This window comes from Aythya marila (assembly GCF_965140915.1).
Source record: "Aythya marila genome assembly, chromosome: 1".
Taxonomy (NCBI): domain Eukaryota; kingdom Metazoa; phylum Chordata; class Aves; order Anseriformes; family Anatidae; genus Aythya; species Aythya marila.
Genome location: NC_139042.1, coordinates 30156152 through 30179827, shown reverse-complemented (window position 1 = coordinate 30179827; position 23676 = coordinate 30156152). Strand labels below are relative to the sequence as shown.

The 23676-nt window shown below is 48.8% G+C and overlaps 2 protein-coding genes across 2 annotated transcripts in view; one reads left to right on the top strand and one right to left on the bottom strand.

Annotated features, from left to right (window-relative positions):
• GTF2F2 (general transcription factor IIF subunit 2) overlaps positions 1-4842 on the top strand; it is an 83009-nt gene extending 78167 nt beyond the window's left edge. The window contains exon 9 of the mRNA XM_082775333.1: positions 3959-4842. Coding sequence (XP_082631459.1) covers positions 3959-4078 — 120 coding nt within the window. The 3' untranslated portion in view covers positions 4079-4842. The remainder of the gene's footprint in view (positions 1-3958) is intronic.
• A 2730-nt stretch (positions 4843-7572) lies between these two features.
• TPT1 (tumor protein, translationally-controlled 1) lies at positions 7573-11081 on the bottom strand. Its single transcript, XM_082784693.1, has 6 exons — positions 10917-11081; positions 10632-10705; positions 10145-10335; positions 9323-9428; positions 8751-8867; positions 7573-7804 (listed from the first exon to the last, which is right to left on the bottom strand). Exons 1-6 carry the CDS (start codon positions 10942-10944, stop codon positions 7802-7804), a joined length of 519 nt encoding a protein of 172 aa, XP_082640819.1. The 5' UTR covers positions 10945-11081; the 3' UTR covers positions 7573-7801.
• Positions 11082-23676: the final 12595 nt, after the last annotated feature.

Here is a 23676-nt window from a genome sequence, read left to right as displayed (position 1 = left end):
CAGTCGTGACTGTGGATCTCTGCTGTCAGTAGATGCTCCTGAATGCCCACAGCATGGTGCACCAGCTGCATAGGCAAGGTCTAGATGACAGCCCCCCTGTTCTTATTTACCTGGGGGTTCCTGACATCGTTCCAGCTGTTAGACTTTTTCCCCTGAGTGATCTGTGCAGTCTCAGTTTCATCCTGTGTGCGAGGATTAGGATCTGCTGTTAATTCCCAGGTGGATCTTTGCAGTAGGTGTCAGTGTCCTTCCAGCATCCTCATGCCTGGATTCTCTAAACGAAGCAAATCTTCCTGATGTCTTTCTTCATTCACTGGGTAGCCAATACGCTGATAAAATCAAAACTAAGCTGTCACAATTTCCTAACTGGACTCTTTAAAAATTTCTGTAGGGACTTGCTGGTGGCATTCATTTCCATTTAAAAATGCTGGCTGTCATCTCCCACTGCGCTGCCAGCTTCCACCCCGTGTGCATATTTCCCTGAAGCTGAGGAACTTCAGCCTCTGGCCTGAAACTTTTTTTTTTTTTACTTTTCTGAAAATAAAGTATTTGTTTCTGGCTCCCACTGTGACCCCATTGCTCTCAGGCTAGCAGTGCCTCCTAAAAAACCATGCAAATGCCAACAGGTTGAATAGGCACGCCATCCCCGTGCTGCACAGAGGTTGGCTGTTAATTAGTCTCTGCTGGGTGTTCACTGCTTTATTTTCTGTCAGAGCGTCTCAGATTTTCTGTAATTTCTCCTCTGGTTTCTAAATGTTGAGGTTATTTTCAGAAGTGAGAAAAAAACGTTGCTGCTGCTGTCTCGGCAGCTCTGGTTAAAATGAAGTCCTAGGTGCCTACATCGCTGGCTAATAATATTAAAAGTACTCTTCTCCGAGGGAATCAAAGTCTTTTTTAGGGAATTAACAAATAAATAAGGGTATTTTTCGTACCCAACGGTAAGTGCAAACAGCAAGTGGAATCCCTGCTGCAGAATACATTGCATGTTGCATGGGAAGTTGCTGCCATCTTTATTTTGAGACCATGATCTCCCAAAATGAGTTGTTCCTGAATGCAAACTGCTGTTACGTTAGGGAAACCCGGCTTTATTTGTTTCTCTTTTTAATGAAAAGTAACGATTTGCATTAGTGAGCAAATCTGTTGTCATCTACCCAGATGAAAATACAGAGTGCTCCCTGGAAACGTTGCGGTAATTCCAGATTTGGGCCTAATGGCTGAGAACAAAACCTGCTTTTTATGTCAGCAATCAAATATTTATAAGAAACGGAGCCAGTGGTCTAATAGGAACTGTATTTTTTCAAAACAGCGTATACTGGTTGCAGTTTTTTCTTACCTTTCAGCGTTAAGTAATGGTTACGCTCAGTCTGTTTGGGGTTTTCTTTTGCTGAAAGTTTCAGGAGGGTTTTCAGAGCTTGGAAGTTAATGCCTCCTTCCGCTTTCCAAAAATGCTTTTATCTCATAATTCTACAACAGCGTTTCATTTTTTATGTAAAATAGAGGATGTGTAACAGAGCAGAGGCTGCCTTAACCATACAAACAGATTACCCACAGATTAATTTATGTATTATAATTACATGTATACAAATACATAGAAACTTTCTGTGAGAAGCAGTTACAGGTCCCTGATCAGTGCTCACCAGGTTCAAACGTGTGGTTTTTGGCACTGCGGAGGAATGTGGAGGTGAGTGGCTTCTCGTGATGCTGTAGCATCAGGCTGAGCCTGCCTGAAGATGCAGGTGGGTCCTGCTGCCTGGGGAAGAAGGGATCCCACGGGAGGAACCATCGTGTCCTCTGGGCACGCCGCTTGCTCTCCAGATGGGTGAAGAAGAGCAGGATTATCCCTCGTGCTCCTCCCATCCCACCTGGAGCCCTGGCTCCCAGCTGAGATCAGCTCTCTCAGCACAGTAACTGCATTTTGCTCTACTTCACCTGCCTAAGTGCATTTTTATTCAGTTTTTACTCTCACAAAGCTGTCTGCATGGTGAGGAGTGGAGCTTAACCTTGAATCCGAGTGCCTTTCTCCCTCCCACACTCCGCCATCTCCTGAAGTATCTGGCGGTGGCACCAACAGCTAGCTCACATGCACACACGGGGATGGCAAACAAAGCCGGGGAGATACAAGCAAACACAGCTACACATCCCCGAAATCAACAGCATCTTCACCTGCTCTCATCACCTCTTAAAAAACACGCTGGGCAACAGCAGCATTGTCGCACAACAGCGCTTGCACCCTCCTTGCCGCTGTAGTGAGCACATTTGTTTGAGCGACCCGGCTGCCAAATAATGACAGCAGCTCTACATCAGCTTGCTCTTGGAAAGGTGTGCAGGGACAAATCGATCTCCTGCTGCCACCTGCTGGGCTTTGCACGCTCCAAGACTGAAATCATCCCAGCAGTGAACACCCTCGTCTCCATTTGTGGCCACCTTGGTTGAAGAAATACCCTAAGAAACCAGAAGTGCATCCCATCTGGTATATAAATCATCCTGCTGGACAAAGTGGTCTCTTTTGGATAGCCCTCGATGCTCTGGGACAGGTTTTTAAGGATCATTTGACTACGTGCACCTAAACATCATTGTTAGTGTAGGATCAGGATGGTTTGGGTTTCCTAAATTTTCATATGTAGCACAAGTGAGAGTAACAATCCCCTTCTCTAAAAGACACTTGGATTTTTAAAGTGTATTTTTACTCATTTCCCGGTTTTTCCATTTGGCAAAGCACAAGCAGAGTGTAAGGAAGAGCCCGGGCGATTCTTTTTTGGGGTCATCGGCAAAGCTTTGCCCTGTTACAGCCTGGAGTCGGTGCAGCCACAGAAAGCAGAAGGGTGCCCGTAACTCCTGCTCAGTGTAAGCACTCGCGGAGGATTAAATTGTTCAGACGAAAGCAATTATGAATTCAACGTGGAGATGCTTAAACCGTGGCCTGCGGTTGCCATGGCGATCAGCCCAAGTCAGCGCTGATTAATATTTAAACAAACAAGCAGGCAAATGGCTCTTGAAAAAAACTGCAGCAAATTGCTGGTGTTTAATACAAGGAGGAAAGGAAGGGGGGGAGCTGGGAGCTGTCTGGTGTCAAAGTTCATACTACTGGTTAGCAGACCTCTGCTTTTTTTTTTTTCCCCCTAATTTCCCTTAATGTTTGAATTTCCCTTCCTAGTCTTAATATTTGAGTGTGTTAGGAAATGCTCTGGCACCTACTCAACCCTCCTCTAAAAACGAGGCAGCAGTAAAATGCCTCAAGCTTTGCAAAAAGGCACAAAACCCAACAGCTCGGGGCTTGGGTGGGATCAGAAGAAGACAGGGTTTTGAGATACTGAAAATCCCAGTGCAAGGGAGCTGATTCCTCTACCGACAAGCCAAGAGCTTTTAGCCGGGCTCATGAAATCCCAGCAGGATTCTCCCTGCCCTCTGTGGGAGAGGGGAGCCTGGGTGAGATCTTTGAGCAGCTGATTGGGTGGCATCTTGAAATGTCTTGAAATATCTGGTGGTGATCATTTCACAGTCACAGAATTTCTAGGTTGGAAGAGACCTCAAGATCATCGAGTCCAACCTCTGACGTAACACTAACAGTCCCCACTAAATCATATCCCTAAGCTCTACATCTAAACGTCTTTTAAAGACTTCCAGGGATGGTGACTCCACCACTTCCCTGGGCAGCCTGTTCCAATGCCTCACAACCCTTTCGGTAAAGAAGTTCTTCCTAATATCCAACCTAAACCTCCCCTGGCCCAACTTTAGCCCCTTCCCCCTCGTCCTGTCACCAGGTACCTGGCAGAACAGACCAACCCCACCTTGCTACAGCCTCCTTTAATTTCAGTGGGGTCCTCATCAAAGCAGTGCTGCTCAACTGTGTAAAGAAAGGTGGTTTTGCTGTCTTTTGGGTTATTTCCTAATTGGTCGTGCTAACGAAGTAAGCGTGCCTTTATAGCTTGTTCATAACTTGGGTTTTGTTTCCTTTCAGATATACTTGAAAGAAATCCTCCGCGAAATAGGCATCTACAACGTGAAGGGGACCCACAAAAACACGTGGGAGCTGAAGCCGGAATACAGACATTACCAAGTGGAAGACAAGAGCGATTAACAAAACCCCTACAAAGCAGAAGAGGACTACAGAGGAGTGACCGCACCGAGGGAGCTGCTGTGGGTTTCCAGACAGAACTGAGCACAGCCCAGCTGCGCAAGGCTAAATTAAAATCCAAACAACCAATCCTTTGTAATTTTCCGTAGCCTCGTTTCTTTTTCAGAGGAGTATTTCTTGTAAGTTTCTATAAATGTTTGTCTTTGGACAAAAAAAAAGAAATATTTATAGAATAAACTTGTATTAGATTTATCTTTATTAGAAATCCGGTGAGTTCAGATCTTGCTTTTTCTGGATAGCTTCGTGCTTTTTCTAAGCCTCGATAACTCAGGAGGAAAACGTGTCCTGGAGGAAGCTGTAACTCTGTTTGTTGCCTTCCTGTAGAGCCGAGTTCCTGCTCTTTGCTCCTGCTGGGATCTGCCAGGGCTTTAGCTGCGAGGCTGCAGAGATGCTCAGTGCTTTGTGTAACGTTTGGTGGCACGGACGCTGTGCTCCTTTTGGGAGAAACAGCCCAGCCGTGGTGCTCAGCACAGTCCTCAAGCTTCGTGGGAGCAAATAAATAAATAAAAAAACTAAAGGAAAGGCAATTTGTGAGGGAAAGAAGACAATCCCTTCTGGGTGGCTACTGGGGGAAAAAAAGGCAATGTCTGTCTACTAAGTACATCAAGGAACAGATTTATCTTTTTTTTTTTTTAATTATTAATATTATTTTATCTATGTTTCATGCTTCAGCACACCAATAAAAGCATTATTTTAATTTGTACCCAGCACTGTTCTGCCTCATTGACTGAAAGCAAGTTATGATTTTGATAATTTAGGTATGAATTTAAAATCAAACATGTATTTAGTGGTGGCGTTGTCACAGGGTTTCTGTGTCTTTTGGGGAAGATTTCTTAAGGTATCTGGGTCCTAATTCCCCAATTTCTGAAGTGTGCCTTGCAAGGTTGTGCATTCGGCATCCTGTAGGGGTGGAGCAGGGAGGGAGGTGGCACAGGACCGCTGAGTTGTGATCTCAAAGCTCGTGTGTTAGAAAACAGAGCAAAGAAAAATGGAATGGCAAACACCTCGTTGGTGTGCCTGTAAATGAAACAGGTGAGGTTTTGTAGCGTGGCTCTCACTTCCCCCTGGTCCTTCAGACATGTGCATCACTTCTGCACACGGTAATAAAATAATTGGCCTACTGTAAAAGCCAACACACCACTACTGGTGCACTTGGAAGGAATAAAAGCTTGGGAGGGGGTCCAATGCCCTAGGAGCTTTGTAAAACAAGCGCCCTGCTCTCTGTGCATGTTACACGTCGTGGTTTCACTCAGATCATGTTTTTCAGAGCTGTTCATCTCAGTCCCTGCCTGCTTCCTGCTGGCACCCAGCCTTCTGTCCAGGCTTCAGGAACAGCTGAGCGTGTCCCACGGACCCGCAGTGATCCCACAGATCCTGCCAGTGCCGCGAGCAGGAGGCCCCAGCCTGCCGGCTGCAGCGGAAGATATTTGAAAGCTGTGAAAAGGAGCCCAGGAAGCCAGCGGTCACGGTACGGCGTGTGCTCCCCGGGCATCCTCCAGTCCCCTGCAGGGATATTTATATCTATTTATGCTAATATTTAACATTTTGGGCAACCTCGTTTGGAGCCGGCAGGTGAGAATGAGCCCAAACCTGCCGGGTCTGTACCATGCCAGCCAGGGGGGAGCAGAGCACAGAGTCACCCCCAGGAGCAAATATCCAGGAGGTTTCTGAGTGTGACAGCTGAAAAAAAAAAAAAAAAAAAAAAAAAAAAGCAAGGGTACAGAGGTGGAGAGGTCAACGGGAGGTGTCTCACCCACCCCGGGCAGTCAGCAGGAGCGCAAAGAGCTGAGGTGACGTGAGGGAGGCTTTTCCCAAATGCATCACTGCATGCAGGCTGGAGAGATGTATTAAAAAGGGAGGAAATGACCCAAAAAGTGGATTTGCAGACAGGGCTGAGCCCAAGCAATCAAAACCCAGGTGGGGAGGCAAAGCTGTGAAGAGGAGGAAGAGGCACGGAGGGGAAAAGCCGAGGAGAGCCTCAGGCACACCCTGCACGGGATTTTCTTCCGCCAGCCGTGACGCGCCACGTGGTCAGGCACAGAAGTAGGAAATGATGAAGGAGGGAGGGTGCTGGCTTTTTTCTTTTTATAACCTGTCAGCTAGCTCCGGGCTGGTGAAGGCGTGCGGGGCTGAAACCTGAGCTGCCAGGGCAAAGATTGCTCCTGGAGCCTCGTCACACGCTCCGGGGGTTTGGACTCTTCCCATGGCAGAGCCCAGCAGCTGCAGAAATGCTTTCCCGAGGAATGCAGGGTACGAGGCTGATAAGTGTGTTTAAAACAGGAAAACAAGCTGCAGCTGCTGCCGAGCTGTCCTGCAGTTCGGTCTTTTGCTATCAGGGTTGTTTGTGGTGAGTGGGGACTCCTCCCACAGAAGCAACCCCAAAGCACTGCTACAAACCCTGGCCTTGCCCTGCCCCTGCAGTTAGGAGCCACAGCACTTCCACACCACCTTAATTGTTAATTAACCAAGCAAGCGCTCACTCCCCAGCCTTTAAGGAACTCCTTTTTTCACTGGTGTGATCTTTCCTTTTTCCTCACCTGGTAAACGAAGCCCTTTGCTGGTGGAGCAAGGACCAGCTCACTGATTTTTATTTTTATCCCACATTTTGAGCGTACCTCCCCTTGGCTGAGGGCAGGGGAGCGTTAATCCCGGCTGCTCAGGTTACCCCACACTCGTACTGCAGCCAGAGCAACAGCTGCCCCCAGCCCTTCCTGGGCAGGGGCTGGGGATGTAAAAGGAGTTCCTACAACTGCAGCCGGGCGTGTTTCAGATGGGCACCCCTCAGAGAGCTCCTCGGGGCGCTCTGCTCCCACCTCCTGCCCCTATCTCGCTCCTCCCAGCCCGCTCCTTATCTGACCGCTGCACAAACCTCCCTCTGCTTGCACTTGGGATATCTGTGAGGCCGTGCCCGGCCCCGTTCAGGCCCTTTCTGTCCCCAAACCCCTGCTGGCACTGCAGCTCGAGGCTGCCTCGGGGCCTTTGTGCTCCCTTCTTCAATCCGGACTGCCACGGGGCGGGCAGGCGGAAAGCGCAAGGAGCCGGTTGCTGTCGCATCTCCACAAGAACCCGAGAAGCAACGGGTTTTTGCTCCAGGTCTGTCAAAGGATGCATTTCCTGGCAAGAACGGCGAGCTGTGAGCACCTGGGTTGACCCCAAACCCTGCCCCGCACCCAAATGAGGTCTGCTCAGCGCGCTCCTGGCTGCCTGAGAGGAGCCAGCACCACCGCTCAGTGCGGGTGTTGGGCTCCTGCTCCATCCTACCTTAATCCCGCAGTCTGAGGATGGACCCAAACATCCTCACCTGACAGAGCAGCTCAGCCAGCACTTACTCGAGCAGCACATATTCCATCCTCTTTTTAATTTTCCAATTACTTCTGGTGCCTCTCCCAGAGGTGGAAGTCTCTGCGCAAGCGCTAAAGATGAAGGTCCGCGTCACGATGGGTTTAAATGAGTTTTATTTTAGACAACCTACATGACAGATGTTTTGTTTTTTCTTTTTTTAAAACAATGCCTCCACTCCAAATCAGGGTCAAAATTAAGTGAATAAAGCTCAAGATGACATCAGTCCAGTTGTTAGACATCGCCGATTCCTGGTGTTGTGCTGATGAAGAAGAAACAGCAGCCAGCTATGAAGACGGGTGATCCGAAGCCAAACTGTTTGATCCGTTACTGCAACGAGAGCAGCGAGCGTTAGCTCAAGGTCACGGCCATCACAGCGAGCTCCTGCAGCTTATTCCTGTGTTCCCCAATTCAATCTGGGCTGCCACGGCCAGGCAGGCAGAAAGCACAAGGAAGTTCTTTTCGCATCTCAGTGCAAACCAGAGAGCCACTGGGAAATCGCTCGTGGTCTATCAGAGGATGCTGAGCGTTTCTGTCACCCCGCGGAGCAGCTGCCACCAGCTGCTGGCCAGGCCGGACCAAACGCTCACTCCCAGCCTTCACACACCGAGTTTGGGATTTCCTCTCAATTTTAGGACAGGCTCTAAGCTGTCTCTTACAGGAGCACTCCCAGAATAAGCCAAAATGTACTGGGATCTAAATAATGTTTCACTGCTATCGTATTCAAACCCAGAATTAAAGAGAGAGCAGAGCAGAGGCGCTGCCTGAGCACAGAGTAAGGCAACACAGTCAGGTGTTACCATGTTCCCAAATTCAGGGCAGTATTTAAACAGCCCTCACATAACAAAATAAAGGCAGATAAAGCAAAAGAGGGAACCACGATAAGGTGCAGCGCTCCAGAGTTAACCCACAGCAGAGGGATCCAAAATGAAAGCGCTCCGTTTCAGTCAGGGGCATTGTTTCCAGACTGACAGTCTGAGGACACGGCCAGCTGCACACCGCTCCCCGCGGCAATTCGATTCCTCCCGCATTTCTCGGCGGTTACGTCAGGGTGAGTCACGGCGTGAAGCCATGCCCCCCGTGAAGCCATGCCCCCTTCGGCGTGATTCAGTGGCACACAAGGGAAGCCTCGGCCACTTTACGTAACCCAGAGCAGCCACCAGCCCGTACTTGGGGGAACTTCATGTTTTTAAAGCTACCCTTCAGCTTTTAGCAGAGATACTGAAGAGCCAGTGACATATTTGGGCACACTGACCCGCTTCAAGTCAGCACTTACACATTTCTCGATTTCTAAGCCGTCCTTAAAGAAGATCATATAGGGGGTGACGCCGTCCTCGCGGAAATCCAGCAGGGCCACCATGCCGTCTGGATTCATGTTCTCTCCTACGAAGAACTTCAGAGAAAGGCGTTACTGAGACACTCTGTGAGCTATCTCCAGGAGACACTGCCCAATACACAAAAAACATCTCCAAGCCAAGTTTAAAAGCCTCCCCGACCAGCTGCAGGGGGGTTGCTCTCTGAGAACTGTCCATTTTAGTACCACACTGCCATGAACATTAAAGTATGAAACAGGGGCCAGAGTGAGTCACCTCCCACACCTTTAACCCCACAGAACTTGTAGTTGTCACCACAAGCACCACAAAAGTTGAAGGAAGATCCCCAAACACTTAAAAGTCCTCCAACTATTTCTCCTCCCTGACTCCCAGGACCCCAAACACCCTCAGAGGGAGTCCAAGTGAGACGTCCCTACAACAGGGGCCCTCAGAACTCAACAAGCCATCGAGCAGATAAACCAATCTCAGCTTGCATGACCAAAGCACTGCTGTGAGGAAGCACAAGTTGTGTTACCTGGTAGTTTTTGAAGTTGGCGAGGATGTGTTTGATTTGTTCTGCAGCCCCTGTCATGAAAGGCTTTACTCTCTCTGGCTTGTGTTCCTCAAGTCTGGCTTTGATTCTGGGAAGGAGAAAAGCAAGCTTTGAATACACATTTTAGCCTCTTGACTTCAGCATCCCACCATAGCAGGAAATTACCAGCAGTCACTGGTTTTGTTGTGTTCCCCCCCACTCCTCCAGAAAACCAACCCACAAAATTTTAACTTCGTTTTGCTAGGGAATTAGAAGAACAGTGCCTACCAGTCACATCAAGCTCACTTTACTTGTAGCTTTGTGCTAGACAAAAAAAAGAAGTCATTTCCAGAGCACCAAGAGCGTTATCCATCAATATCACAGAAAAAGCACTTCCACCTGTAATGCCAGCCCACTAAACTCTGAGCAATAGAAACTATGATTTCAACTAGGAAACAGCTCCATTTTACACACAGCTTTGAGCATTTAAGTTGTCCAGCTCAGGAAGCTCCCCTTTGCCACCCCACCCCCTCCACACAAATGTTTGGCACAGAGGAACCAAAGAAAACAACAAGGTTACAAATAATACCCAGAGCACATGATCTGCTCTTCCACCTCAGCCAAGATAAGCTTCGATAGTCCAGTATTGACTCTTTAGAGCTTCAGTTTTGCCAGGTATTAAGACATCACCGAATTTCACAGCCAGTTTGGCACCTGCACCAGAGCTAGCATCCACTAAAAGTAAAGCTCAATGCTATTTTTGAGGTCTGTGCCCTAGAAGCCCAGCAGTCCTGCCCAGAGAACCCCCCCCAACCCCAAACTTACGCTTTCATGTAGTCCTTGATGTACTTCTTGTACGACTCCTTTGTGAAGCTGGTTTCCTGCAGGTGGTGGTTTATCACTATGTCCACACCAGTTATGACCGTGGCTTCTGTCCCCTCTCCCTCAGGACCTTCGGCAGAGGCATTGCCACCAATTAGAGAGTCATCAATTTGACCCTCTGTCCTGGTGACCATCTAGATTTAGAGACATCAAAGAACTTCAAGGCTCTGCGGAAAAGCCCGGCCCTCCTGCCCTTCTCACACACCTACAGACAGCAGGGCAGGGCTGCAGAGCCACAACCAGAGGCAGGGGCTCTGCAGCCCGAGGGGGGGGTGCCCCGAGCCCAGGTCCCCTTTTGGTGGCCTCACCACAGCCCTGTGGCGGGCTGTGGGTCCCCCCAACCCCTCTGAGGCTACCCCATTAAAAAAAACACCCTAAAAACAGCTTTTCACCTCCCCCTTAAATAAAAAAGGGCGGTGTGCGCACTCACCTTGCCCTCCACTTCCAGGCACAGGCCGTTCGCCACCTCGCGGATCTTGTAGATGTCCGAGAACATCTCGTCCTCTGCGGGGACAGACGGACAGACACACACACGGACACACAGACAGACACACACCGGGCCCGTCAGCCGCCGCCATTTCGGGGCCGCCCCCCCCACCTCAGGCATGCGCGGCCCCGCTCCCGGCCTACACCCGAGCCTCTCCCCCCCCCTCCCTCCCCCCCCTTCCCTCCCTTTTTTTTTTTTTTCCCCCCCCTTTTCTCCCCGTCCCCTTACGGCTGATGCAGTCCCGGTAGATGATCATGGTGGCGGGGGCGAGGCGGAGGGCAGGGCAGGGCAGGAGCGGCCGGAGTGCTCTGCGCGGCGGCGGGCGGGCGGCGGCGGGCGGCCGGCAGCGAGGCGGAAAGGGCCGAGTCAGCGCCTGCCGGGGCTCATATAGCGGGCACGGCCCCGGCGCGTCACCGCGCCGCATGCGCGCTCCCGCCCCCTCCCTCAGCCGCCCGCCCGCCCTCGCTCCCTGGGCCCCGCCGCGCACGCGCGCGCGCGCGCCCCCGCGCGGCCGCCATTTCGTGACCCTCCCCCCCCCAACTCCCTCATCTTCCCCTCACGGCGATGCCCCCCCCCCCCCCCCGCCAAGGGGCTCGGCTGCGGTTTGGAAGTGACAGTAAACGGTCGTAATGAGCGAGTTATGATAATTAAATTATGATAATTAAATTATGATAATCAAATTATAATAATTAAATAATGATTAGGAGGTCGTTAGGCTCCTCCTCCTTCCCTCAGATACGTCGGTTTGCACACAGACACGCCACTTCTTGTTGACGGAGTGACTGGGGAAAGAGAAATGTTCCTTCCCTTTCCCTTTCCCTTTCCCTTTCCCTTTCCCTTTCCCTTTCCCTTTCCCTTTCCCTTTCCCTTTCCCTTTCCCCTTTCCTTTCCCCTTTCCTTTCCCCTTTCCTTTCCCCTTTCCTTTCCCCTTTCCTTTCCCCTTTCCTTTCCCCTTTCCACTTTCCCCTTTCCTTTCCCCTTCCCTTTCCTTTCCCTTTTCCCTTCCTTCCAAGGATTAGGCCCAGAAATCTGCCTGAGGTGAAAGGCAGAATACTACGGGCAATAATGCTGCCCAAGGCCTCATTTTACCCCCCTTGTATACGCTTCCGCATCTCACCTCAGCTCCATTAAAATAGACATAGACCTCCCTTGAGCCCTGATTCTTTGGGGACGTTGACAAAAGACCTTCAGAAGACATTGTGGGACTTAAAACACTTCATGCTGCTAGCAATCCCAGACTTAAAGGAGCTCTCAGAATCACAGCATTGTCATACAGAATACCAGGGCACAGGGTGCAATTCTTTGTCTCTCGTCCTCCTCACAGGTTGCAGTTCCCTGTCCCTCACCCTCCTAGGCAGTAAATCACTCATTGCTTTCTTCGTGGGGGTCAAAAGAGCTCCTCTTTATATCTCCTCCTCCTCTGCTATCCCTTCCTTTGCTCCATATCCCAGTGCCTTTTATTTTTTTTTCCTTTTCATTTTTTTTTTTCAGATGGCCCAGCTGCTTACATAATCTAAATCTTTACGTGGTTGTTCTCCACCATGTTTTGCTTTCTACGACCACTTCAGACCCAAAGAAGGGGCTTCTGCCCCCAAACTCGTGCTTTTAATCGGTGTCAGCTGGCCTGATAAGAGCTATTCCCTGTCTTTGCGAGCCTTGCCACAGTGGAAGAAGAGCAGCTTACGTCTTTAGCAGTGGGCTGAGTGACGGGAGAACATTTGGCTCCTTCTCCGCAGCTTAATATGCAGCTAAAAACATCCACTTTGTAGGTGTGCGTCGACTTGGTTTCATCTTGAAGAGACTGTTCTAGAAAAAAATGAATATTTCTATAGTAGCATCAGTTAACCTCGTACAAATTCAGTGGTTGCCTGTTTATTGGAGTGAGGGTAGAAACCCTTTGGCGCTCCTGGTAGAGTATATGGACCTCCAGGTGGTTTTGCCTGCAGTATTCAGACCTGCAGCCACGAAATGGGAGGATTTGTTTAAAATGCATCAGTTAAATAGGTCAAGGCTCCGGTGCGAACACCAATTTGTTGTGGAGTTAAGCTAAATTGATGTCAAATATTAAACGCTTTAAATGAAACCAGGAGCGTTGACAAGGTTTTGCGTCCTGTTAACTTGAGTTGCTTCTAAAACTGATTTAAATGCAGACAACTGTGAATAAATTCTGGGACTAATCCTGGTGATGTTTAAATTGCTGTAGGCTTTGCTGTGGTCTAACCCGGGTGGGCAGCTCAGCGCCATCCAGCCGCTCGCTCAGTCCTCCCCCAGCAGGATGGGGCAGGGAATGAGGAAGGTGGAAGTGTGAGATCCCGTGGGTTGAGATAACGCCAGTTTACCGGGGAAAGCAAAAGCTGTGCGCACAAGCCCAGCAAAACAAGGCATTGATTCACCACTTCCCATCGGCAGGCAGGTGTTCAGCCACTTCCAGGCGAGCAGGGCTCATCACATGGATCTGTTTCTTGAGAAGACAAATGCCATCTCTCCAAACACCCTCCCTTCCTCCTGTCCTCCATCTTCTATCGCTGGGCGTGCTGCCACATGGCGTGGGACATCCCTCGAGCCAGTTTGGGCCAGCTGCCCTGGCTGTGTCCCCTTCCAGCTCCTGGGGCACCCCAACCTCCCTGTGGATTAGAAAATGCATTAAAAACCATTTTTTTATATATATATATTTTTCCAGAAAACAGCATTGTTTGAAGAAAACTTTAGTGTTCCTCACGTGCTTTCCATGTAGACACCTCACACGTGGAGCCAGGGTTAACACATTTCAAAGCAGTTGTTGAAGGAGTCAGTCCCTCTGCAGCAGGGGGCATTTTAGATGCTGATTGACATCTAAAATGACATGACAGGTTTTCCCGACAGTGCATCTCATCTCTGGAGACACATAAATCCCCAGAGGCTGGCAAATTCCTGTGTTTTTATAGATAAGCCTTTGAATATCGCTTGAGCAGGATTTTCTAGGCAGGTGCCTGCAGAGTTGTGCGAGAAGCCTCTTGCATGGAAGATGCATCTCAGCTAGTCATGAATTGCTGCAGTGCTACTCAATTCCACTAAACATTAGCATCTGGATATGGTTGTGCTCAGCTCATTACTTGTGCCTTGGATTAAAATGGCAGATGACAGCTGCTACTTTGCTGTTCTTTCTCTAAGCAAGCAGTATGCTTTCAGCCCATCATGGTGACTTGCCTTGAATGGTCTGGAAAGCGAGGAGATCCTGCCCACAACTGAGCCTCCTGCAAGGTGCAGTGTGTTAATAAATGAGATGTGAGGCTGAGGAAGAGAGGTGAAGGTGGGCAGTGTGTTCTAACCTTTAAGGAGGCTGTGAAAGTTGTGTAGGAGTGATAACGTTTTGCATCCAATACTGGATGTGGGGAGAGGGCCCTGAGATGTGTATGGCCTGGTGGAGAAAAACTGAAGGATTGAAGACGAACCAACACAAGACGAGCCAGGCAGTCACCATGGTTCTTTACGTAGGGTTTACACTGGACTTGATAGGACATTTTTGGTTCCCCAGGACCTGATGTCAATACCCTGGACCACCAGTCCCTGCCCCCGTGAGGCCACAGCAGGGCTGAGCTCCAGCTCCCCACAGCGCTGCCCTGCCCAGCCATGGCCCCACCGTGCCAGGCCCACGTCCAGGCCTCAGCTCATTCCCCAGGGAGGTGCCTGGGGTGCCCCCCTTCAGTCCCTGTCAGTCATTGGGAACTTTTGGATTTCAAACCAAAATTTGTAACCTGGCACTCCCTTGAGAGCATACTAAGCCAGAATCCCAGACCACAAGACAGGCACTGGAAAGAGTTGTGCTGTCAGTGTAGTTTGTCTGGTTCAATGTACTCACAGTGGAATATGGATTAGATAGATAAGGGATTGGATAGATAAAGGACTAGATAGATAAAGGCTCCACTGTTCAGAATGCTAGAAAGGTCTGTTAGCAATCCCACCTGCACTCAGAAGCAGTGCAGATGTCCATTTGACTAGAACTATGGTAGAAAAGCCCAATTCTGCTCCTGGATCTTGGCTGATTTTGACACATTGGACAAACGGCCTGGATAGGCAGAAGACACTTTATCGAGACCATCGGGCCAACTTTCTAAAGGAAAATCCATTGAGGGCTTTTAAACACAGAGCATGAGGTTGAGACAGGCTGTGAGCCACACGCTGCGGGGGTGTGCTGGGGGAAGTGCCGCCTTATCCTGGCCCTGGCCCTCTGCTCCTCCCCAGCCTTCCGCCGCTGGCAAATGCCAGAGGACAGCGAGCAGATGCTGCACCAGAGGGATCTCGGTTTGCCTCCGTATGGCTCCTCTGGTGTCATGTTCCTGAGCGCAGAGCAGGAACAATCAAGTGCAGGCACAGGACGGAGAACTGGGCAGTTCCAGGACTGTCAGTAGAGAAGCAAGGAGTCAACAGCATTCCCTGTCCCTGCAGGCTTCTGAGGACAGGCTAGACTAGAAACTGCCCGAGGTGAGATCAGGAAGCATGGCAGATCCATCTTGAATGCAGATAATATCCGATCCTGCCCTGCAACAGAGAGACAGCCTGCCCCCAGGTCCTGTCTAGCCCTATTCTGTGTGGCACGATGATTCTTAGATGAGCCGTGTGCTGTCATTTACACCTGTTTAGTATGGTTACACAATGGGGATAAAAATAATTCCCTCATATCCCTATTCAGAATGGACAAGAGGGTTTGGAAAAGAGATGTTGGCAGAGAGGAGTGTGCTCATTGTCCTGCATGGCAAGATGGGTGTGTGTGGGAATTACATGCACAGAGGGAGAAGCTTTCAGGTTCGGCAGTGCCCACAGCTTTAATCCTGTTACAGTTTCATATTTTAGCCCTATTTGAACATAAAATTATACGGTCCTTTGACTCAGATTATAGATATGTGGCAGAAAGGGCTCCTTCCACACCAAACTGAAGGAAAAGGGGAGCTGTGATTTGGCTGCTTGTGCTTGCAGTGGTCAGACTCTGCCCTGTCTGCATGCAGCAATCCCTAAACTCACCAGTTGGTCTTACAGCAGAGCAGGAGAGCTATAAATTCATCCACCAAAAAAAATAAAAAAATATATATATATAAAAAAAAAATATCGATGCACACCTGACTGACTCAGCTGCTTTGCAAAAATAAAAATTAAAAAAAATAAAAACGAGGGTATAATTCATCCATTCATCCAATTTAACATCACAGCTCCATCTCACATCTTAGCTATTTTTTCTGGAGTTTCACCCAAGGTCATGACTTCTACCTCCAGATGCAAGCAGCTTTTTTTTTTTTTTTTTTTTTTTCCTAAGGCCAAATAACACCTCTGCCTACGCTGAATTGTGTCCTTGGTTAGCCAGCCCCGTTGGGAGGACTTCAACAAGCCTGTCCCCACTAGGTGTCTGTGTTTGCCCTCCAGATGCAAGGCTCCCTGCTTCTCGGGGTGCCTGTGATGTGCAGAGATATCCCACTAGGTGGCAGGACAGGAGCCGGAGGATGGCAGGCAGGGCACTCCTCACCCTGGGAGGAGGCCAAAGAGTTTGCCACCTCATTCCCACATTACCTGGAATGCCCCAGGACCAAAGTAAGAAGAATTTAATCTTGGGCCAGTGACTGGTGCCACCTCTCTGGGCTCCTGGCCAGGTGGATGCTGCGCACAAATAGCAGTCTCCCCAGATAATTAGTGTCCTCATGGGGTCTATCGAGCTTTTAACCATTGGAGGGGCTAGTTCTGCCCTGTTAAAATCACCAGGTTGTGATTTAATGAAATGGAATTTGCTCCACAGGTGTTTTCAAACCTGGAATTGAGTTCTGCGAAATTTTAATTCATTCATTGTTATGAGGTGTGAGCGCTAGGAGGATTCGTCAGTAGAAAAATAATCTTTAGGGTCTCTAACATGTTGTTGGTGTTGTTCCTAAAATTCCGACACTGAATTCGCCAGCAGGCAATCAATAATACTAAAAATAAATAAATAAATAAAGGTGCATTATAAGTAAAAGGGTAGATTAACTTTTAGGTCTTTCCACTTTAAAATAGTATAGAGGAAAGCAGGGAAGGGGACTCAAAGACTGTGTTTTGGAAAGCAGCTTCTTAAACTTCAGTCCAATAACTTGAGTTCTTGATGCTTGTCAACTGCAAAAACAAACCTGCTGTTGTTTTCAGTGCCAAATCTCAAGACAGATTTATTATTTATTATTTTCTGATAAGGATTTTTTTTTGTGTTCTCTATTCCCATGCCCTGTTAAAATCAAAAGGGGACCTGAATGAAAAAGGATACGTCTGAGGGTTAGGAGATATTGCCCAACTTCTGAGAGATTTGGGTTTGTTCTGGTTTATATTGTTTTAGAAAGCCACAGAGACATTATGAAATGGGAAATGTTGATGGAAGGATGGCAGAAGAAGCTCTTTGCAAACTGTCCCCCACAGATGTGCTCTAACAAAACAAGGGTTTATCTGTTTATCTGTGAGATAATCTCAGGCACGTCCAGGCTGGGGGAGGAAGAGACCTTGAGAGGGTCAATTGGGCAGTCTTCTTGCTTCAGGGGGATTAGTCAGACATGCACCACTCTGGAGAGATGTTTGTCTACATGGTTTTTCAGGTCTCCTGATGATGGAAATTTCCATGCTCTACAGCACAAACATCCACTGGAAAAGGGGCTGGGAGCTGGGTCCTCCCATTCCGCTGCTAGTGTTGGAGATACAGGCTGGATCCTGAAGTGGATTTAGGCTTCTGTCTGATGCTCAGATCCTGATGGAGCTCAGCCAGCCTGGACACGTCTGCACAGTTTCCATATTTACCTGAAAATTTGCTGTATTTTTTGTCAGCACTTTGCCACAGGATGGACCAGGATGTCCCCCACTATTGTGTTCCTTCTCTGGGCCCACAGGCACATGGAAGCCCATCTGCAGGGTCATGATACCGCAGGTAGAGAGGACATCCCATGTGCTTCTACCAAGAAGTTTTACGTATAAAAATCTTGTACACAGAGTAAATTTATATATATATATTCATTTATATATGCACACACAGGTTGTGTGCTCACATATCAAATGGTATGTGGAGATCTGGCTTCCCTGTGTCAAAAAGGGTGCGATGAAGGTCGTAACAGTACCAGAAGAGAGGCAAGGAGTAAAATAATTGACCAGAACAGGGCATAACACCTTTAAAAAAGGGTGTGATGGGGGTCCTTGAAATTAAAAGTGGCATGGAGAAAGTTACAAAGGGCCAGTTATTCACCGCTTCTGCATAGAGGAGTTGCAGGAACATGGAGAGGATTGTGAGGCGACAGGCTCAGACCAGCCAGAAGAAGGTCACCTTCACCCAGGGTGTGGTTATGCTGTGGAAACCACTGCTCCCGGGCGCTGTGGTTATTGCAAAAGCAATTACAGAGAGTCACGGAGCTCTTCCATGGAGAGTTAAGGCCTGGGGCCTACAGAGGCCACTGAATTACGGCCTACAAGGACCCCGATAAATGCTACCACCGTGAAGGAGCAGCAAAGAGGATGAGGGAGGCGAGGATGAGGGAGAATAAGGACATGAGAAGCGCAGGGAATCGTCTCTGGCCGCCTGCGTGGCCTGAGATCACCCTCGGCGAGCTGCGGGGCCGCGCTGAGGTGAGGGGGGGACACCTCTGCCGCTCTGCCTCGCCAGCTCCCAGCTATGCTGACCACGTTGGCGGCTGCCCTGAGGACTTTCCGTCGGCTGCTTTTGCTGTCTCACAGCTCTGACCTGCTTCTGACATTTGAGGGAGCAAGCAAGCCCTCCTGCGTGTCAGGTGAACTGGCCGCCGCCAGCTTCCTTGCTGTTTAATTAAAGTGGCCGAGAGCCCGGCCAAGGCGGTGTTGGATATCCCTGGGCAAGCGAAGGATTGCAGGGGTGCCGTGAGGTCAGGCTGCTTTGTTTGAGCCCTGCCAAGAAATCATAGCAATCCTTCACAGACTTTTGGGCAGCCACAGGCCCCCTCCGACTGGATTATTTTTGAGTTCCTCCCTAATATCGTCTACCCCTGTGTTCTTTTACACTCCCCACCTGGACCATCCTGACACACATGCACACCTCACCCCACATACATTTACATGTGTGCAGGTGAAATGTGGTCCACCAGAGGTAGAAAAAACATGTATCCACACCCAAACTGAGCACACGCATTTCTCTGCTGTAAATGAAACCTGCTGGGGCCGTGCTGCACGCGGTAGCTGCCATGTTTTGTTTTTTATTTTCCTTTCTTTTTCCTAAAAGCTTATGCTGTCCTTCAGTTTCGAAAAGCTCAGCAGAGCATACCCCTGGGAGGCCACAAAGCCATCCCCGTGTACCCAAACCGGTGCCCACAGCCGCTCGGCCCCGTGCCTGCAGCCAGCACATCGCCCCTCTGCCTCAGATTCCCCATGCGTGAAATGAGGCCAGTAATGTTTATTCACCCACTGCGAGGGCTGATAGGACAAATCATCATCGCTCTGCAGGGACAGGGAAGCAGGAAGAAATCCCGTTGAAATAATTAATATATACGGGAGAAAAGAGAGGCCTGGGGGCGTATGCTCTTCGAGCACAAAGCAAGCTCTTCTCCACCAGAAACAGCATGAATATGGAAAGCACACACCAGATGCAGCGTGCCGCACATCAGATGCATGTAAATTATTCCCATCGTCTTTTTGGTGCATTTAGGTTTCGTGCTTAACATCCCAGAGAGAATCAGCAGGGCTGCTTTTGGTCACGGTGGGCACTGCAGGCACACAGGGCGGTGCTGCCCGGAGCCGTGGTCGACCCCAGGAGCACCAGACCTGCTCTGCTTTCAGACTCAGAAGAGCTCCTCCGTGGCAAGGCAAAGGGCTTGAGTCATGTCCAGGCTCTTCAGAGCGATGGCACGGGAATGAGGGCTGGTTTTCTTCCCGCTAATCTGTTTGTTATCTGCTCCTTTGGATCCCCCCACTGGTGGTCAGCGCTATTTAGAGACTCTTGGCTGTTAGCCAAGGCCTGCGCTCACATGCTTCATATAAGAGATGCTGGCAGAAAAAAAAAAATAAATAAAAATTAAAAAAAAAAAAATCTGTTGGTTCCTCTGCTGCTGAACACAAAAAACACCATTTCGTATTTTTTTATCATGCATCTTCCACTTAAATAGAAGCAACCTCCCTCAGGGTCAGCTTCTCCACTGGAACGACCTGACCGCTCCTGGTGCCACGTGGCAGTACTGACACAGCTGCCTGTACACAGCCAGTGATTTTTATTTTATTTATTTATTTATTTTAGGGTTTCACATGAAAAGCACCCCCCCAAAGACCGCATCTTTTGATTGTCCTTCACTGAGAGGTTGGATGTTAGGAAGAACTTCTTTACCGAGAGGGTTGTGAGGCATTGGAGTGGGCTGCCCAGGGAAGTGGTGGAGTCACCATCCCTGGAGGTCTTTAAAAGACGTTTACATGTAGAGCTGAGTGATATGGTTTAGTGGAGGACTGGTTAGTGTCAGGTCAGAGGTTGGACTCGGTGATCTTGGGGGTCTCTTCCAACCTGGATGATGCTGTGACTCCGTGAAAGTGAAGGGCCATGAAAGTTCTTCATCACTTCCCTGATTTCTGCTGATATTCCCTGTGCCTGAAAACAACCATGGCAGCCAGCAGGCACACTGACCTCACCTGCTTATTCATTCACAGCCTCTACTTTGGTTTAACACAGTTGTGACGAATTATTACATTTTTCCATAGGCAGGGAAACAAAAATACAAAGATCACAGTTATTCAAGGATAATAAGAACGTGAACTGCTACCGTGATGAAATTTATCAGGGGTGCTGTTGCAGGAGTTAAACCTTCAGAGAGCTGCAGTGTTTTCACAGTGTGGCATGTGGCCTTGCATAACTAACATTCAAAAGGTTAATCCTGAAAGAGAAGGCTGAAAAGAGGGCTGGGTTTTGGGCTGCCAGCTGGGAAGTCCCACGTCTCAGCCCTGCTGGAGCTGCTTTCTGGGGGCTCGTAAATCTGTGGTTAGGAATTAAAGTAATTTTCCTCTACTTGGAGGTGGTAGGGGCTTCTTGTGCTGTTTGGATCTTGCTCTTGGCACTGAATCTGCCCTTCCTTCTTTTGGTTTCAGTCCCTTTATTCATCAAATGTGCCCGTTGGCAGCAACTTTGACCACACAGTGCCCTGAAGACTCACTGCTGGCAGCTCAGAGGCGCCGTGTATCGGATGAGATCTCCCTAAAGCCTCGAGGCAGAAGGCTGAGCACTGCCAAGCCTGTCAGACACTCCTCCTTCATCCATGCCCAGGTGCAGAAATGTGAAGAGCAGCGGGCGCTGCTCCAGCCTCTTTGCACTATTCCTGAGATCTCAGTCATGGTCAGGGTTTTGAAGTCTTCGATCTTTTAATCTTTTGAAGACTTCAATCTTTTAATGCAAGTATCCAGTAGAAGCCTGAGAGAAGGAATGCTGAGGAGATGTGTTTTGTTTTCGTCTGGTGTGTGATACAGCAGTAATATTAAGGTGCTTTTATGATTTCCTGCTTGTTTTTCTATGCTTCTTCTGCAAGGTAGTGTATTTGGGCATTTTTAAGCAGAGCAAAAGGTCTGAATTATTACTCTGTTTGATCCCAGTTGTCACAACATGTTGGTTGATGCATCATCATTATTGCCACGGTTATTTTTAATTAATACATTGAATGGCTTAAATGTGGAATGAGTTTGTATTCCGTAGACAAGGTTTATGCTAAAAACATGTGGGATTAATGTACAGCTGATACAAAACCCAGCACTACATTACCAAAAGTCACGCTCCATTTGCTACGGGATCTGGTGCATTCCCTACAAGCATGAAAACAGCTTTAACTTGCACAACTCGTTGCAGTTTTCTCATGCTCACACTTTTATTTTGTAGGTGCTGTATTTACTTCTCTTTACCCTGCTTGCAGTCACCCAGACGTGGATCTATTAATGTAGTTACACAGACGTGAGGCAGAAAGCAAAAGGCTTACTTTTTAATGTGCCAGCACGGAGTGACCCACCGTAAGGTCACGGCGCTTGCACTGGCTCCTGCCTGTGGTCGGGAGAGGTCTCTGGGAGCCGGTTTTGGAACCTGGCACAAACTCGCTCTGTCATGTGCTACGCGGGGAAAAGTTCAAAGATGCAAATCTGGGCTGAAAACACAGGCAGCAGGAGAGAGATGCAGTCCTTAAAGAGAGGGCTGATTGTTTATTTTTACCTGTCCCACGGATCTCCTGGCTGCCCTTTGGAGGCTGTGCCTTTTAAAGTTCATGTCTGGAAGCACCTCTTCGAGTGTGAAGTAGGTTGGGGAGTGGGGTGGAGAGTATCAGTGTCTGGGGACGTGGCGTTCGGCAGCGATGAACATCTCAGGGAATGCTCCAGAAGATTTGAGGATGGAGACATACAGGAGCCCACGTGGACCAATGCACTAGCATGAATACAACTGGCCAGGCTCTGCCATCAAACAGCCAAACCTCAACTAGAATCCACAGAGCAAACCCTCTGTGGGCTGTGTTTGAGCCTACGTCCCCGTATTTACAGCACAGGACTCAGCAGTGGTGCAGCAGCGTGGCTTCAGGCTGAGTGTACGCGAGGGAGGGGCAGCTGCCCTAAAAATTCATCTCCGTCTTCTGCAGCAGCTGCTGAAGTGTCAGTGCACGTGAAATATTTTAACATTACCATTTCTAAAACAGTATTTGAATATCCTTGGTTTAGGATGAGTGGTGGTTAGCATCCGGGCAAAAAGCTTTCCCTGTTTTCACTCCCGAAACTTCTGCCCTGAGAACTTCACAAAATAATAATCAGCTTTCTGCCTGATTATTAAGAAATTATTAAGAAACGTTTATTATAATGAAAGCTCTGACTTGCCAGGTGTTCTTGCAGTACGCTCCCAACAAGGCTAAGAGAGATCAGCTAAAACTAGGTATGTTTAATGAGCCTTTTGTTCGTTAGCATTTACGTTGCCTGTTGTTGCAGTGCGTTTGATGCTGATGAAGTGGGAAAAAAAAGGAGAAAGCAGCAAACGACAGCGAGAAGGCTGAGGGCCCGATCCCATCACCACTGGCCAGCAAATGCTAAAAAAACCTTCAAACCTGGCAAATGTGCTCCATTGCTAAAACTATTGTGAGAGAGCACGGGATGGGAGAAAAAATGTTGTGGCCTGCCCGGACAATTGTTTTCCAGACAGCTCATGCGTTTTGCAGTGGGTTTAGAAGACTCAGGAAGGAAAGAAGCTATTCAGCCCAGCTTTCTGAGTTAACTTTTGACCAAGAATGTTGTTCACGAGGATGCCAAATGCTCTCGTTGTTTCTAAGGCGAGACACCAAAACAAAAACCTGTGGCACAGACAGAGGGGCTTTGATTGTAAGAGCCCCAATTCAGATTTCTGCTGCCACGAGAAGTGCTGCACTGATGCCAGCGTGCCGAGGTGCTAATGCTGTCCTCTTGCAGCATGTAAAGGAAGTTTTGGAGGTCTCGCTGCTGCCTTTTATTACCCTCCATAGGGAATCACAGCGCTGCTGCAGGAGCTACGATGTTTTAAGTAAGCTCTTTGAACCATTTCTGGGCGGCGATCCAGAAGGCAGTGTCTGACTGAGCTTGTAAATCTTTTCAGGCACAACTAACCTGCTACTCGACACCCTTTGAATGTAGGGGTGTTAGCATTTAGATCAGAAAAGGCTGGCACATAGGAATGCGTGGCATGGTCAGATGAGAGGGCAGCTCGGTCTGCGAGCCGTATCCTTCTGCAGTGGTGACGCAGGCAGGGCTTAAACAAAGATCTTTTTTGCTGATTAGAGACTTGCTGAGCTAATTGAACGAGCTCTGTTCAGATAAACCAGATGGAGCTGCAGGAATCTGCACCCCACTGAAGCTTTTCCCCACCACCTACTCTTTAACCAAACCATTTTAATGCCTGTGCTTTGTGCCAGACAGTATGGAGAGGATAAGACCATCTATACTGTGCACTGCCTGCATCTATCTACCTGCCTCTCAGGTAAATTGCAATTTAAGATATAAAATAATAAAAGCCGTGGATATACATCTT